We start from the raw sequence: 14,813 nt of genomic DNA, 5'->3' as shown, positions 1-14,813 counted from the left end.
CTGTTATGCTTCCATGTTAGAGGTCCCATTGCCATTGTAAATGTTGTGTAATTTTACAATTTAACTTTTTTAATCTGGTTCTGAACCTTTTGGCATTGGGGGACTAGGAGGTCATTAATGTGCTTGGATATTCACTTTTCTATTTTTCTGGTTCTACTGTCCTTTTTAGAGGAAGCTGGCTGAGGTGACTGAAGAAGAGTGGATGAGTATCCCAGAGGTCGGTGATGCCAGGAATAAGCGACAGCGAAACCCACGATATGAAAAACTGACGCCCATCCCTGACAGCTTCTTTGCAAAGGCCTTACAGACTGGAGAGAACCACACGTCTGTGGACCCCCGACAGTCGGTTAGTTTTAAAGGGCTGTGGTCCAAGGTGTGGGTTTCAGGTGGCAGTGCGTGGTTGCCTACTCTCTTTTTGTCATTATTTGTTCCAGCAATTCAGTGGGCTGAACAGTCCATTTCCAGGGGGCCTGAACTCACCGTATCCTGGGGGTATGACTCCAGGGCTGATGACGCCGGGCTCAGGCGAGCTTGACATGAGGAAGATTGGGCAAGCCAGGAACACCCTAATGGATATGAGGCTGAGTCAGGTAAGGCAGTGCCTCTTCCTTATGGCAGGCCTGGTATCCAGTATATTAGAGCCATTGTATTTTTGAGATCGAGTCAGAGTACAAAATGCTTTACAGATGGCATACGTCTAAATCCAGGAAGTGTCTTAATCTCTACTGCTGTCCAGTTGTTTAAGAAGTGGTGGCTCACGAGCTAATCTAATGATGAGTGAATTACTGGGCTCATCAATCACTTTAAAGTGGGATGAGGTAAGCCTCCTTTAAGACTGACTGTTCTCACTTAGGCAAACATCAATGATCGAACGAGGCATGTATTACTCCAGGACTGTGAGCATTCATACTGACGGAAAGTGTCCTTAATAGGATGCACGTGTCCAGACAGAAGTAAGCATAGGGCCAGCAGAACTCAATAGCTGAGAGCTTTACATCTGTGACAAGAAGGTCTTGTAGGCTGCAAGCACCAAGAGATACGCAGGCTTTATGTTGGGGCTTTGAATGTCCAGACTGAGTGAAGCATCACTACAAGGGTGTCCCTTCCACACTCAAGCAATGATCCACCAAGACTGTGAGTTCTCAGAGTATATATGTTCAGTCCTTAGACAGAGAGCTTTTAAATTCAGACCGTAAGCCACTTTGAAGCTGACGTTGAAAACAGCGACTGATCAGTTACTTATGCAAGCTTCCAGTGAGTTCTCCTTACCCTAGGTTATGACTCTAAATTGAAAGAGTGATGAAAATTCAGATTAAAGATATGATTTTCCAAGCTGAAACTAAGCTGTCCTAGGAATGCACCTTAAAGGTGTGATTTTTTTAAATTTATTTTGGACTGAATCTGAGATAGTTTCCACTAAGAAACTGGTCAGTTTGTGGACTTCCTCATTGAGGTGTCTGCCTTTCAAAATGAGCGACTAATTTGAGCTCACCTTATTGTAGGACCTTTCATGTTTAAGGAGTCATGGCCCAACATCCAGAGGTTCCAGAAGGAAATACTGTGTTCGATGGCATCTGTCGCTGTAGATACACATGGTATGCATGAGCTCGCCATCTGGTGTTGGGTCGGAGTGTTACAAGTTGTTTTTCTTCGAAGAAGTGTTTTCGAGTCACGGGACCGAGTGACTCCACCTTCTGTGCTCATTGCGCATGGGCGTCGACTCCATCTTCGATTGTTTTCTTTCCGCCATCGGGTTCGGACGTGTTCATGTCGCTCCGAGTTTCGGAACGGAAAGATAGCTGAAGACGGAAGATTTTCGACGGTATCGTTGCGATCCGGTTACAGATAGACACATACGACGACGCGTTGAACATCGAAGCGCTTCGGTGCCCTTCGGGGTAGATTTCGGCACCCCGTCGGGGCCTAGTCGGCCCGACCGCGTGGAGGACAACGCCGATGGATCGGACCCCGTTTCGATTCTGCCCCGAATGCCACAACAAATATCCTTATACGGACCTGCACTCGGTCTGTAATCTGTGCCTGTCACCCGAGCACAGTGAAGAATCCTGCGAGGCCTGTCGGGCGTTCCGGTCCCGAAAAACTCTGCGCGACCGTCGAGCGAGAAGACTGCAGATGGCGTCCACGCCAAAAGAGCGTCGACAGTTCGAGACAGAAGAAGAACAGGAGGAATCCTTTTCCATCCAGGATTCAGACTCCGACGAGCTACACTCTACAAGAACTGTGAGTAAGACGTCGAGATCAAACCCTAAAAAAGGAAAGAAGGCCCAGGGGACGCCACTGCCAACCGGCCATGGCTCCACCCAAATTCTCGGTGACCAACAATCGGCACCGAAAAAGGCCCATTCAGTGTCGAGATCGTCCGACTTCGGTCGAGACACCGGCACGCAGCCTCCTCGGGACCGAGAGAGTGCTAAACAGAAGCATCGACACCGAGAGTTCGGTGTCGACACCGATCGACGCCGAGACAGTGGCGCCGAAGACCATAGAGGCCAAGAATTTTCGGCACAGAAAAAGAGGAAGGTTACCTCGGAGCCGAAAAAACAATCGACAGGGCTTTCGGAGCCGAAAAAAGCGACATCAGACCCTGTTTCTGGCTCCTATACCGAAGAGCATTCTATGTCTTCTCAAATGAAGAAACATAGATTTGAACAAGAACTGCAATCCACTGACGTGGACCACACGCAAAAGCGTATCTTTATTCAGCAGGGGACTGGGAAGATCAGTACCCTTCCACCTGTCAAACGAAAGAGAACGCTTCAGTTTACTCCTCAGCAACAAACAACACAAAAGGTAACACCTCCTCCCTCGCCTCCACCTGTAACTCCGGCTTCGCCAACTTACACCCCGTCACATTCGCCAGCTCACACCGCCATGAGCCACGACGACCAAGATCAGGATGCGTGGGACTTGTACGACGCACCAGTGTCTGATAACAGCCCAGACACATACCCAACTAGGCCATCACCACCGGAAGACAGCACAGCCTACTCACAAGTGGTGGCTAGAGCAGCTCTATTCCATAATGTGGAACTACACTCGGAACAAGTAGAGGATGATTTTTTATTTAACACCCTCTCCTCAACCCACAGCTCCTACCAAAGCCTGCCGATGCTCCCAGGCATGCTACGCCATGCAAAGGACATTTTCAAGGAGCCAGTTAAAAGTAGGGCAGTGACGCCTAGGGTGGACAAAAAGTATAAGGCGCCTCCTACGGACCCTGTCTTCATCACCTCTCAGCTGCCACCAGACTCTGTGGTGGTAGGGGCTGCCAGAAAACGGGCAAACTCACACACTTCTGGGGATGCACCTCCCCCAGATAAAGAAAGTAGGAAGTTCGATGCAGCCGGGAAGAGGGTTGCTGTCCAAGCAGCAAACCAGTGGTGCATCGCAAATTCACAAGCGCTGCTAGCGCGATACGACAGAGCCCACTGGGATGAGATGCAGCATCTCATTGAACATCTCCCAAAAGATCTGCAAAAAAGAGCAAAACAGGTTGTTGAGGAGGGTCAAAACATTTCCAACAATCAAATACGCTCCTCCATGGATGCAGCAGACACGGCCGCAAGAACCATTAATACGTCGGTTACCATCCGTAGGCACGCATGGCTCAGAACGTCTGGATTCAAGCCAGAAATTCAGCAGGCAGTGCTTAACATGCCAGTAAACGAGAAACTTCTGTTCGGTCCGGAGGTCGACACAGCTATAGAAAAGCTCAAGAAGGACACTGACACTGCCAAGGCCATGGGCGCACTCTACTCCCCGCAGAGCAGAGGATCTTATAACACCTTCCGCAAAACACCTTTTAGAGGAGGGTTTCGGGGTCAGGCCACACAAGCTAGCACCTCACAGTCCGCACCGCCCACCTACCAGGGACAGTACAGAGGAGGTTTTCGGGGCCAGTATAGAGGGGGGCAATTTCCTAGGAATAGAGGAAGATTTCAAAGCCCCAAAACCACTACCAACAAGCAGTGACTCACACGTCACTCACCCCTCCCACACAACACCAGTGGGGGGGAGGATACATCAATATTACGAAGCATGGGACAAAATAACTACAGATACATGGGTCCTAGCAATTATCCAACATGGTTATTGCATAGAATTCATGCAATTCCCTCCAGACATACCACCAAAATCACAAAATTTATCAAAATACCATTCACAACTTCTAGAGATAGAAGTTCAAGCACTACTGCAAAAAAATGCAATAGAATTAGTACCAAGCACACAAATAAACACAGGAGTTTATTCACTGTACTTCTTGATACCAAAAAAGGACGAAACACTGAGACCAATTCTAGACCTCAGGGTAGTAAACACATTCATCAAATCAGACCACTTTCACATGGTCACACTACAAGAAGTGTTACCATTGCTCAGAAAACACGACTACATGACAACCCTAGACCTCAAGGACGCATATTTCCATATACCAATCCATCAATCACACAGGAAATATCTAAGGTTTGTATTCAAAGGAATACATTACCAATTCAAAGTATTGCCTTTTGGTTTAACAACCGCTCCAAGAGTATTCACAAAGTGCCTAGCAGTAGTCGCTGCACACATCAGAAGGCAGCAAATACATGTGTTCCCGTATCTAGACGACTGGCTAATCAAAACCAGTTCGCTCACACAATGCTCACACCACACAAATCAAGTCATACAAACCCTCTACAATTTAGGGTTCACCGTCAACTTTGCAAAATCAAACATTCTGCCAAGCAAAGTACAGCAATATCTAGGAGCCATAATAAACACGACAAAAGGAGTAGCAACGCCAACTCCACAAAGGATCCACAATTTCAACAGGGTCATTCAACACATGTCTCCAAACCAAACAATACAAGCAAGAACAATACTACAGCTCCTAGGCATGATGTCCTCATGCATAGCCATTGTCCCAAACGCAAGACTGCACATGAGGCCCTTACAACAGTGCCTAGCCTCACAGTGGTCTCAAGCACAGGGTCACCTTCTAGATCTGGTGTTGCTAGACCGCCAAACTTACCTATCGCTTCTATGGTGGAACAGTATAAATTTAAACATAGGGCGGCCTTTCCAAGACCCAGTGCCACAGTACGTAATAACAACAGATGCTTCCATGACAGGGTGGGGAGCACATCTCAATCAACACAACATAAGAGGACAATGGAACATACATCAAACAAAACTGCATATAAATCATCTAGAATTATTAGCAGTTTTTCAAGCACTAAAAGCTTTCCAACCAATCATAACCCACAAATACATCCTTGTCAAAACAGACAACATGACAACGATGTATTATCTAAACAAACAAGGAGGAACACATTCAACGCAGTTAAGCTTGTTAGCTCAAAAAATATGGAAGTGGGCAATCCACCATCAAATTGGTCTAATAGCACAGTTTATTCCGGGGATCCAGAATCAGCTGGCAGACAATCTCTCTCGAGATCACCAGCAAGTCCACGAATGGGAAATCCACCCACAAATTCTGAACACCTACTTCACACTCTGGGGAACACCACAAATAGACTTATTTGCAACAAAAGAGAACGCAAAATGCCAAAACTTCGCGTCCAGATACCCACACAAGCAATCCCAAGGCAATGCCCTATGGATGAACTGGTCAGGAATATTTGCTTACGCTTTTCCTCCTCTCCCTCTCCTTCCTTACCTAGTAAACAAATTGAGTCAAAACAAACTCAAACTCATTTTAATAGCACCAACGTGGGCAAGACAACCCTGGTACACAACACTGCTAGATCTGTCTGTAGTACCACACATCAAACTGCCCAACAAACCAGATCTGTTAACGCAACACAACCAACAGATCAGACACCCGGACCCAGCATCGCTGAATCTAGCAATCTGGCTCCTGAAATCCTAGAATTCGGACACTTACAACTTAGCCAAGAGTGTATGGAAGTCATAAAGCAGGCCAGAAGGCCATCCACTAGACACTGCTACGCAAGTAAGTGGAAAAGATTTGTTTGTTACTGCCATCATAATCAGATACAACCACTAGAGGCAACTCCAAAACATATAGTAGATTACTTGCTCCATTTACAAAAAGCAAAGCTAGCCTTCTCTTCTATTAAAATACACCTTGCAGCAATATCTGCATACCTGCAAACTACATATTCAACTTCCTTGTATAGGATACCAGTTATCAAAGCATTCATAGAAGGGCTTAAAAGAATTATACCACCAAGAACACCACCTGTTCCTTCATGGAACCTAAACGTGGTTCTAACAAGACTCATGGGCCCACCCTTCGAACCCATGCACTCTTGCGGAATACAATTCCTCACCTGGAAAGTTGCCTTTCTCATCGCCATTACATCTCTAAGAAGAGTAAGTGAAATTCAAGCGTTCACAACACAAGAGCCTTTTATACAAATACATAAAAATAAGGTCGTCCTACGACCTAATCCAAAATTTTTACCAAAAGTTATTTCTCCATTCCATCTAAATCAAACGGTAGAATTACCAGTATTCTTCCCACAGCCAGATTCTGTGGCTGAAAGAGCACTACATACATTAGATGTCAAAAGAGCATTAATGTACTACATTGACAGAACGAAGAACATCAGAAAAACTAAACAGCTATTTATTGCATTCCAAAAACCTCATGCAGGTAACCCAATATCAAAACAAGGTATAGCCAGATGGATAGTTAAATGCATCCAAATCTGCTACCTTAAAGCAAAAAGACAACTGCCCATTACTCCCAGGGCACATTCAACAAGGAAAAAAGGTGCTTCAATGGCCTTTTTAGGAAACATCCCAATGCAAGAAATATGTAAGGCAGCCACTTGGTCTACGCCTCACACATTCACCAAACACTACTGTATAGATGTGCTATCCGCACAACAAGCTACAGTAGGTCAAGCTGTATTAAGAACTCTATTTCAGACAACTTCTACTCCTACAGGCTAAACCACCGCTTATGGGGAACTAACTGCTTACTAGTCTATGCATACCATGTGTATCTACAGCGACAGATGCCATCGAACTGAAAATGTCACTTACCCAGTGTACATCTGTTCGTGGCATCAGTCGCTGAGATTCACATGGACCCACCCACCTCCCCGGAAGCCTGTAGCAGTTCAGAAGTTACCTTCAATTTTGTACATTTGTATATATATTACTTAATCCTTTAATAGGTACATACTTACATTTTTCATTGCGCGGGCACTATTACTATAGTACAACTCCTACCTCACCCTCTGCGGGGAAAACAATCGAAGATGGAGTCGACGCCCATGCGCAATGAGCACAGAAGGTGGAGTCACTCGGTCCCGTGACTCGAAAACACTTCTTCGAAGAAAAACAACTTGTAACACTCCGACCCAACACCAGATGGCGAGCTCATGCATACCATGTGAATCTCAGCGACTGATGCCACGAACAGATGTACACTGGGTAAGTGACATTTTCATTCTCTCTGGGTGTGTCTTGCATCTTGAGGGGATATGAGGGTGAGGAGCCATGTGAGTCATTACTACTGGCATTGGGAATGAGGAGTGCCTGGGATCTTGGTAGCTTCAAGGAGAGAGGAGGACACACGTTGGTTTTTAGGTGTAGGCTGAGAGTGCCCTCCCCAATGAAGAATTACTGTGGGGGGAAATCAGTAACCTCTCACCTGATTTCTCTCGTTATTCCCCCATTTTCTCATTATTATCACCTGGAGATCACAGCTGCATTCAGCTAACGGAGTCCCTGAATGAAAGACTCTCAGTTCCCTGTAAATCCAAATATTTAGTCATTTCAGTGGGCCCGGAAACACATATAACTTGTCCCATGGGATTTACAGGGCACTGTTAACAAGACCCTTGGTCCTTAACATACACCTGAAGCATTGTCAAAGATACAAGTGTTTCTCGTCATAAAAACAGAGCTGGTAACGTTCAATATGTGACTTAAGGTTTCTCCCACAGTTTAATTTTCATTGGGGAAGTCATTGTGTTTTTCTGAGGATCGGGATGCAGCCTTCATTGATATCAAGATTATTGGTTCCTGTCTGTGGCCAGCTGCTAATGAAATGTAAATGCTTCTAACGATTTGGTGAGTGGCTTCCCACCCTTTTCACACATTGCTTTATCACAGGTTTCTGATTCTGTGAGCGGCCAGACCGTGGTGGACCCCAAAGGGTATCTTACCGACTTAAATTCAATGATCCCCACACATGGAGGAGACATCAAGTAAGTGAAGCAATTGTGGGTTGATTAATAAATCACCTCAGAACAGGGGTGTGCTTTTACTTAACCTCTGTTGATCTTAAGTGATTAGGCTATTTAATTCATGCTTGTTGGTTCTACAAGGCCGGTGTCAAGGGAAAGGTCATTGAGGAGTCGTAAGCTAAGCTTGCTTCAAAGGGTAAATAAGAATGTCATTATAATACACATTTTTATGTAGCCCTTCTAAAATTCTCAAGAGCTTGTAATGGATTTTACCATTACCCAGTTTATGGTATTCATTTTACACACCTAAGGAGGGTGGAAAGCAGAGTCTACATAGCGCAGTGGTACAAAGATTCAGGTTTGAGGTTGTGGGAAAGGAATTACAATTGGAAATTTGACCTACATCTGTGAGTAAATCCCATGGCATTTCACAAACTTTCCAGTGTTATAAACTTAATAGCCTGACTTGTGATAACATGGACTTGCCTCTTTGGAGTTCAGTTGTTTTACAAGGGGAAAACTGTTGTTGGTAACATGCATGTGTTATGCTGAACTAATGTTCTGGGTGTGGTGTTCTTCTTGACAGTACTTGAGCTACACAGTGCTAGCAAAATCCATGCTTTTGGGTGTAAATCATTCTCAAATTGTTGTCCTGAAAAATTGACATAGCTACAGCCCATGGGGATTAACGATGGACACACTTGTTTAAACTTCTGTTTTGAAATTAGGTGGGATGGCAGGGCAATTGGTATATTTTGGACTGGAGGTGCATGGTACCAGGTATGTTTTGAAAGGTGGAAGGAATGGAACAGCAGAAATATTATCTATTGGTGGTGAAAGGTATGGGACGGGACACCAAATGCAAGTTCTGGACATGTGAAGCACATGAAACCACAGTTAAACTGAGTGGGAGTAGGAACGAGTAAAAGGGGGTCGTAGAAGGTGCCAAGAGCCTAGAGGATTGCTCTAAGTTGCTGTCCTGGCATATATGTTGAACAGGGAGCAAAGAATATATGTGATTGTTTCTGAATTGTGATACATAACCATTCTTTTTCATGACCCCTTATCTGAAATGTGCCCCTAAAATTTGTAATTGATGCTACCTGTAGGAAGTTGGCTCTGTATATACTATTTCAAAGTAAGAAGTAGTGTGCACAGAGACCAAGGGATCCCCTTAGAGGTAACATAGTGGCAAAAGTAGATAATTTGAATGCTCTATTTTGTGGTAGTGTGGTCGAGCGGTAGGCTTATCAGAGGGTAGTGTTAAGCATTTGTTGTACACACATGGGCAATAAATGAGGAACACGCATTCAAAGACTTACTCCAGGCCAATAGGTTTTTATATAGAAAAATATATTTTCTTAGTTTATTTTAAGAACCACAGGTTCAAGATTTGCATTAAACACTTTAAATGCAAGGTACTTCACTTAGATACTTTAGGAACTTTGAATAAAAGCAATATCATATACAGTCTTTGTAAAAAATGGCAATAAGCTATTTTCAAAGTGGACACTTAGTGCAAAAATCAACAGTTCCTGGAGGAACTAAGTAAAGGTTAGATTAGGAGGCAAGTAAAACACTTACAAGTCTCAGTTCTGGGGCACAGGCAGCCGGGTGCAGTGTGCAAAGCAGGCGTCGGATTTTAGATAGGAAACAGTGGAGGGACCCGGGGGTCACTCTAGCGGTGCAGGCAGGCACAGGGGGGGCTTCTCGGGACAGCCACCACCTGGGCTAGGCAGAGGGTCGCCTGGGGGGGCACTCCTGCGCTGAGGTTCGGTTCTTTCAGGTCCTGGGGGCTGTGGGTGCAGTGCTGGTTCCAGGCGTCGAGTCCTTTGTTACAGGCAGTCGCGGTCAGGGGGAGCCTCTGGATTCTCTCTGCAGGCGTCGCTGTGGGGGCTCGGGGGGGGGGGGGTCGTCTCTTGTTACTCACGGGCTCGCAGTCCCAGGGGAGTCCTCCCTGAGGTGTTGGTTCTCTGAATCTCGAGACGGGGGCGTCGGGTGCAGAGTGAGAAGTCTCGCTCTTCCGGCAAGAAACATGCAGTCTTTGGAAGTTGCTTCTTTGTTGCAAAGAAGTAGCTGGTTTTGAGCAGGGCCGCTGTTCACTGGAGTTTCTTGGTCCTTTAGTCCAGGGCAGTCCTCTGAGGCTTCAGAGGTCGCTGGTCCCTGTCGGATGCGTCGCTGTGCAGGTTTTCGAAGTTGGAGACAGGCCGGTAGGGCTGGGGCCAAAGCAGTTGTCGTCTTCCTCCTTCTCTGCAGGCTTGTAGGCCAGTAGCCCTTCATGTTTCTTCAGGTTGCAGGAATCTAGTTTCCTAGGTTCTGGGGAGCCCCTAAATACTGAATTTAGAGGTGTGTTTAGGTCTGGGAGGGCAGTAGCCAATGGCTACTGTCCTTGAGGGTGGCTACACCCTCTTTGTGCCTCCTCCCTCTGTGGAGGGGGGCACATCCCTAATCCTATTCGGGGGAATCCTCCAAACTCAAGATGGAGGATTTCTCAAGGCAGGGGTCACCTCAGCTCAGGACACCTTAGGGGCTGTCCTGACCGGTGGGTGACTCCTCCTTGTTTTTCTCATGATCTCTTCCAGCCTTGCCGCCAAAAGTGGAGGCAGTGGCTGGAGGGGCGGGCATCTCCACTAGCTGGGATGCCCTGCGGCGCTGTAACAAAAGGGGTGAGCCTTTGAGGCTCACCGTCGGTGTTACAGTTCCTGCAGGTGGAGGTGAGAAGCACCTCCCGTTCCTGGCCACAGAGTGACAAAGGCACACTCCTCATGTGGCCAGCAACATGTTTGGTGTGTGGCAGGCTGGCAGAAACTGGACAGCCTACACTAAAAGTCGAATTGGTATTCATGGGGCATCTCTAAGATGCCCTCTGGGTGTATGTTACAATAAATTGCACACTGGCATCAGTGTGCATTTATTGTGCTGAGAAGTTTGATACCAAACTTCCCAGTTTTCAGTGTAGCCATTATGGAACTGTGGAGTTTGTGTTTGACAAACTCCCAGACCATATACTCTTACGGCTACCGTGCACTTACAATGTCTAAGGTTTTACTTAGACACTGTAGCGGCATATTGCTCATGCAGCTATGCCCTCACCTGTGGTATAGTGCACTCTGCCTTAGGGCTGTAAGGCCTGCTAGAGGAGTGACTTACCTATGCCACAGGCAGTGTGAGGTTGGCATGCCACTCTGAGGGGAGTGCCATGTCGACTTAGTGATTTTCTCCCCACCAGCACACACAACCTGTGAGGCAGTGTGCATGTGCTGAGTGAGGGGTCCCCAGGGTGGCATAAGACATGATTCAGCCCTTAGAGACCTTCCCTGGCATCAGGGCCCTTGGTACCAGGGGTATCAGTTACAAGGAACTTACCTGAGTGCCAGGGTTGTGCCAATTGTGGAGACAAAGGTACAGTTTAGGGTAAAAACACTGGGGCTGGGGCCTGGTTAGCAGGGTCCCAGCACACTTTCAAATCAAAACTTAGTATCAGCGATGGCAAAAAGTTAGGGGGTAACCATGCCAAGGAGGCATTTCCATACACTACCTTTCTTGGCTTCTGGGTCCCTTGCTTTCCTTTATTTTAGGGGCATGTGGATGGCATTTGCATTCATGTTTTGCAGTAACATTATTTGGACATCCAGGGACCTCTGAGCAACAGCCCAGGGCAAGTGTAATACCAGGACCTGAACATATTGTGTGTTGCAGCTCTGCTCGGGTAGGGAGTAAAGTCTGGATTCTCAAAAAAAATCGTGCACCGTTTATCTGTGCACAGAAGCAGAACTGAACTACCTCTATGGAGAAAAACGTAATCCTGGTAAAATCTTCACAAGACCCTGCTGACTGGAGAATCGGGCTTCAGGACCAGTTGAGGAGCCGTTTGAATCCTGGAGTCCAGCTGGCCTAGTGACACAGGCAAATAATCAACAGGTCATGGAGTGTACAAAGATACGTTTTACAAGTGAAATAATTAACCTGCACTATCTTTGGTGCCCTCCATATCTGCAAGTAAACTGTATCACTCTTTTCCCTAGTCCCAGATTGACTAGGACGTCTTTACACACCATACATTGTGCCCAGTATCTCGCTGGAGGATGTAATGCTAATTAGGAACATCTTGAAATCTTTCTCTAGCCGTTCATTTTCAAGGCATCGTTTCTAGTCACGTGGATCCTTATCCACAGAGTCCATTTGACAGTTGGAACTGGTGAATTAAGTTTTTGGGGCCACTAGGGGCCCACAACTGCATGATTATTTCAGTTACAACTTCTAAAATCTGAGCTTCAGGCCGTTAAAGATGGGTAACCTTCCCAGGGACTTCACAGTTGGTACTGAAACACTTTTACATTTGTCCCTTTAAAGACTGAAAACCAGTAAGGATCTGAACGGTTTTAGAAGATCTTGTACTGTGTCCTGATTTGACACCTGTAACTAGTCTTGTGTTCACCATTGACTTGGGCCCCAAGACACTGAAGGAACCCAGAACTACGCCACTAACTGCAATGAGGAATTATGTTTGGGTGGTGGGTTTTGAGTTTAGGGACGTTTTCTGTCTTGTCTAGAGACACCTGTAGGACGTTGGCTCTGTATGTGCTATTTCAAAGTAAGGAATAGCATGCACAGAGTCCAAGGGTTCCCCTTAGAGGTAAAATAGTGGTAAAAATAGATAATACTAATGCTCTATTTTGTGGTAGTGTGGTCGAGCAGTAGGCTTATCCAAGGAGTAGTGTTAAGCATTTGTTGTACATACACATAGACAATAAATGAGGTACACACACTCAGAGACAAATCCAGCCAATAGGTTTTTATATAGAAAAATATCTTTTCTTAGTTTATTTTAAGAACCACAGGTTCAAATTCTACATGTAATATCTCATTCGAAAGGTATTGCAGGTAAGTACTTTAGGAACTTCAAATCATCAAAATTGCATGTATACTTTTCAAGTTGTTGACAAATAGCTGTTTTAAAAGTGGACACTTAGTGCAATTTTCACAGTTCCTAGGGGAGGTAAGTTTTGATTAGTTTTACCAGGTAAGTAAGACACTTACAGGGTTCAGTTCTTGGTCCAAGGTAGCCCACCGTTGGGGGTTCAGAGCAACCCCAAAGTCACCACACCAGCAGCTCAGGGCCGGTCAGGTGCAGAGTTCAAAGTGGTGCCCAAAACACATAGGCTAGAATGGAGAGAAGGGGGTGCCCCGGTTCCGGTCTGCTTGCAGGTAAGTACCCGCGTCTTCGGAGGGCAGACCAGGGGGGTTTTGTAGGGCACCGGGGGGGACACAAGCCCACACAGAAATTTCACCCTCAGCGGCGCGGGGGCGGCCGGGTGCAGTGTAGAAACAAGCGTCGGGTTCGCAATGTTAGTCTATGAGAGATCTCGGGATCTCTTCAGCGCCGCAGGCAGGCAAGGGGGGGATTCCTCGGGGAAACCTCCTCTTGGGCAAGGGAGAGGGACTCCTGGGGGTCACTTCTCCAGTGAAAGTCCGGTCCTTCAGGTCCTGGGGGCTGCGGGTGCAGGGTCTCTCCCAGGCGTCGGGACTTTAGGTTCAAAGAGTCGCGGTCAGGGGAAGCCTCGGGATTCCCTCTGCAGGCGGCGCTGTGGGGGCTCAGGGGGGACAGGTTTTGGTACTCACAGTATCAGAGTAGTCCTGGGGTCCCTCCTGAGGTGTCGGGTCTCCACCAGCCGAGTCGGGGTCGCCGGGTGCAGTGTTGCAAGTCTCACGCTTCTTGCGGGGAGCTGGCAGGGTTCTTTAAAGCTGCTGGAAACAAAGTTGCAGCTTTTCTTGGAGCAGGTCCGCTGTCCTCGGGAGTTTCTTGTCTTTTCGAAGCAGGGGCAGTCCTCAGAGGATGTCGAGGTCGCTGGTCCCTTCGGAAGGCGTCGCTGGAGCAGGATCTTTGGAAGGCAGGAGACAGGCCGGTGAGTTTCTGGAGCCAAGGCAGTTGTCGTCTTCTGGTCTTCCGCTGCAGGGGTTTTCAGCTGGGCAGTCCTTCTTCTTGTTGCAGGAATCTAAAATCTTAGGTTCAGGGAAGCCCTTAAATACTACATTTAAGGGCGTGTTTAGGTCTGGGGGGTTAGTAGCCAATGGCTACTAGCCCTGAGGGTGGGTACACCCTCTTTGTGCCCCCTCCCAAGGGGAGGGGGTCACATCCCTAATCCTATTGGGGGAATCCTCCATCTGCAAGATGGAGGATTTCTAAAAGTTAGAGTCACCTCAGCTCAGGACACCTTAGGGGCTGTCCTGACTGGCCAGTGACTCCTCCTTGTTATTCTCATTATTTTCTCCGGCCTTGCCGCCAAAAGTGGGGCCTGGCCGGAGGGGGCGGGCAACTCCACTAGCTGGAGTGTCCTGCTGGGTTGGCACAAAGGAGGTGAGCCTTTGAGGCTCACCGCCAGGTGTGACAATTCCTGCCTGGGGGAGGTGTTAGCATCTCCACCCAGTGCAGGCTTTGTTACTGGCCTCAGAGTGACAAAGGCACTCTCCCCATGGGGCCAGCAACATGTCTCGGTTTGTGGCAGGCTGCTAAAACTAGTCAGCCTACACAGATAGTCGGTTAAGTTTCAGGGGGCACCTCTAAGGTGCCCTCTGGGGTGTATTTTACAATAAAATGTACACTGGCATCAGTGTGCATTTATT

General features: G+C 47.0%; 1 protein-coding gene across 1 annotated transcript in view; it reads left to right on the top strand.

Annotated features, from left to right (window-relative positions):
* The window catches only part of PRPF6 (pre-mRNA processing factor 6), a 594,778-nt gene that overhangs the window by 90,319 nt on the left and 489,646 nt on the right, over nt 1-14,813 (top strand). Inside the window, exons 5-7 of the mRNA XM_069243240.1 lie at nt 170-346; nt 435-590; nt 8,116-8,210. Of these exons, the coding sequence (XP_069099341.1) occupies nt 170-346; nt 435-590; nt 8,116-8,210 (428 nt within the window). The remainder of the gene's footprint in view (nt 1-169; nt 347-434; nt 591-8,115; nt 8,211-14,813) is intronic.

This window comes from Pleurodeles waltl, chromosome 7, assembly GCF_031143425.1.
Source record: "Pleurodeles waltl isolate 20211129_DDA chromosome 7, aPleWal1.hap1.20221129, whole genome shotgun sequence".
NCBI classification, from domain to species: Eukaryota; Metazoa; Chordata; class Amphibia; order Caudata; family Salamandridae; genus Pleurodeles; species Pleurodeles waltl.
This window is presented reverse-complemented; position numbering and strand designations above follow the sequence as displayed.